The sequence below is a fragment of the Maniola jurtina genome, chromosome 21 (genome assembly GCF_905333055.1).
Source record: "Maniola jurtina chromosome 21, ilManJurt1.1, whole genome shotgun sequence".
Lineage (NCBI taxonomy): Eukaryota > Metazoa > Arthropoda > Insecta > Lepidoptera > Nymphalidae > Maniola > Maniola jurtina.
Genome location: NC_060049.1, coordinates 2,631,724 through 2,634,840, shown reverse-complemented (window position 1 = coordinate 2,634,840; position 3,117 = coordinate 2,631,724). Strand labels below are relative to the sequence as shown.

Genomic DNA, 3,117 nt, shown 5'->3' with positions numbered 1-3,117 from the left:
TCACCTTTCAAACCAAAAATACTGAATTAAAATCGGTCCATACGTTTAGGAGCTACGATGCCACTCACAGATACACAGATACACACGTCAAACTTATAACACCCCTGACTCTTATTGGGTCGGAGGTTAAAAAGGTCCAGTGACCTACTTTGATGTAAAAACACCCCATACTGAGTTAAAGAAATTATGAGGAGATGCTCTGTGAAACCCAAAAGTTTGTAAGGTCCCTTTGATTGACCTTACCATTGATCTTGCAAAGATTTTCCAGCAGATTTTTTTTCTTAATGATTTACAGAAGTACAAGAACTCAAATTTGCAAATGCTGAAGACCTTTATGAATGGAATGTAAAGTTAAGATTGCACGTAAGGTGACATACCTAAATAGTAAACAAAATAATCTCGAGGATAATTTCTTACATTGGCGTCTGGCGACAAGTATTCAGGCCAAGAGCAAAGGTGGCAAAGGTAAGAACTTAGGTAGGTGCCTATCTACAAGTTATTCACTCACTGTCAGCCTATAATTACTTTATTACTCGGTATTATTACGGTGTAAAGGTTAAATTTTAATGGTTTTCATAAAGTTATTTTATTAGCTTGGAATTAGGTTAATATTGATGTTACGAAGCCAATGTCAACCAACAATCATACTGTCATTAAATTAATAATTACCAGTTTCTTTTCATTAACTTTTTTTAATTGCTTAATGTCTAACTGACCTTAACTGAATATTGTTAAGTATATATTTTTCTACTTTACACCAAATTCTTAACTGCTTTATCCTCACGTTATTCAGAATTTAGAAAAAAACATTCAAATTCATGTCAGTTTTTTTTATTTAATTACTATTATTTTACTTTTTTAGTTTTAATTTAAGTACATTTAAGTTTATTTTTTATTAAAAAAAACTCATATGTTGATGTCAATAAAATGTTGTAGAAAAAAAAAAACAGAATTTATCAAATACTTACGCTCTACTTAGATGTCGGGTTTCATGAAATTGGAAAGAAAATACAGAAGTTCATTACAAAAACACTACATTTATTATCATGATGGCCTTACAATTTATCTTTACACCTACATACATAAAAACAACGGTAGCAAAACGCTTTGGTATTACAAGTTACAACATTGGTTTCACTCCACAGTTTATAATTTTGACATTTATCTTGTAACCGCACAGAAACACTACCACAGGCTGGTAACTCCCAAACTGTCCATGGTTCCGTCACATGGCATTCACTTTTTTGCAGTAAAGTGGCGTAGGGTTCACTGGGCGAACCTCTCGCGGACCGTGAAAACAGGACCAGCTGCTTCTCAGCGTCTAAACTCCATTCCCAGTTGTTTCCTCCAAACGCTCAAGGCTCTTCATCTTCTGACAGAGACGGTAGAGCAAGTTGTCGGCGCATCTTCTCCCTTCGCTGCGGAGAAACGGATTTCTGCCTCCTCAGCAGTCCTTCAGTGTGCAGGATGTAGGATCTTTCCGTTTCCGTTTCAAACGTCTCGGAATCATCTTCGACGAGGGCTGGTAAAGCGCTCAATTTCTGTCGCCTTTCCGCCGCACAATCGACTTGTCTTCCGCGGCACTTCTGGAGCGCGGGGTAAACGTCCACGCACAGCGCAGAGTGTGATAGTTTCACGACCATGATTGATAAGGTTTTTTTTAAGTTAGGGTTACGTGTGCTCTCAACGATTGCTGAATGCAGAGTGCGGGTTGGAGGTGTGCGCTACGTATTTATAGCCTCAGGGGAGGACTGCACGTGTGTGAGTTTTGGCGTCACGGACTGTATCCACTATCCACTATCCACGGAGTTGCCGCGGCCTGCGATTGTTCACGGTAAACAACAATGTTATCGTGGAACCGTTTTGATGTCACAATTAAGATCGTGTACGTTGTAGATACGCAGGTGGGCGAGTAAACTGGAACTGAAACAATGGTAAGGTATTAGGCACAACAAACAGACGTGGAAATTCGTGACGTCCAACGCTAATTTCTTTTTCACGGTTTCGATTTCACAATAATGTAGTTATACCAATTGATGTTTTGTGACCCTCCGTCATAAAGCCTTAAATATCTGCTTCCTTGAAGGCTGTACCAGATATTTACCTTACCGGGGACACAATAATATATTGCCAGGGTTTACTTTATTAACCGACTTCGAAAAAAGGAGGAGGCTCTCAATTCGTTGGAATCTTTTTTTTTATCCATTTACAAGATATTATTAGATACGGTTACGACTGCTGTTTAAGGACTAGCTCATTAAGTTGAAATGATGTAGTTTAAAATGTATTTCCACTGCTAATAGATATTAGATGCTATTGATAATAACTGCTACAGCCGGGGTCTCTAAGGCACTAACACCAAAGGAAAGATAAACAGCAAAATACAGACACTAAATGGCAAGTTCAGGTTGATATCATAATCAATGTAGAAAACATAGACAGAATATTACGTAAAACTTTTTTTTAGGACTTCGTCTGTGTTGGTGTTAGCTGGCGGGCGTGCTCTGCCTTTTTGGAGTGTTTTTTTTGTTAAAACTGACTGGAAAGCGCTCTAAGGGGGTGCCGTGCGCATGTCGGCGAGCGCCGGCACAGACGGGGTCCATACTTGTATAGTTTAACTAACTTGTTACAAATAACCTGTGCAAATAAAATAACTACAAACTTGACATTGAGTAATCTTTGTAAAGCCAGACGAGAGAGAAAAAAAACTTTTTTTTAACTAAATTGAGTTAAATTATGGTAACTACATTAATAACGGACAACAAATAATTAATCAATGAAGTTACAAATACATAATATTATGTATTATTTACATGCTAATGCAATAGACACACAAGTTCATTAAACATATTGATTTTATTGTTCAATGCTATTTGTTATTGAACTCTTTATCATTGTGGTGAAAACTGTAAACAGGCATTCATGGACGATCATATAATTACGTACAATTTCAATGTCTAACATAAATAATAATTAACTGAATAAATAAGGAAAATAAATGTGGACAAAAATATTATTGTGTATTTTTGGAACATCATTGTAGTGTGAAGTGATATTATTTTATAGGTACTCGGAAACTAGCTTTTTTGTGGGATTCTAGGTCATGTAACTAATGCT

The 3,117-nt window shown here is 36.8% G+C and overlaps 1 protein-coding gene across 1 annotated transcript; it reads right to left on the bottom strand.

Moving 5' to 3' along the window:
- Positions 1-1,017: 1,017 nt before the first annotated feature.
- LOC123876499 lies at positions 1,018-1,726 on the bottom strand. The gene has a single exon (XM_045922797.1). The coding sequence runs from the start codon at positions 1,641-1,643 to the stop codon at positions 1,356-1,358; it is 288 nt and encodes a 95-aa protein (XP_045778753.1). The 5' UTR covers positions 1,644-1,726; the 3' UTR covers positions 1,018-1,355.
- Between the last annotated feature and the right edge of the window lie 1,391 nt (positions 1,727-3,117).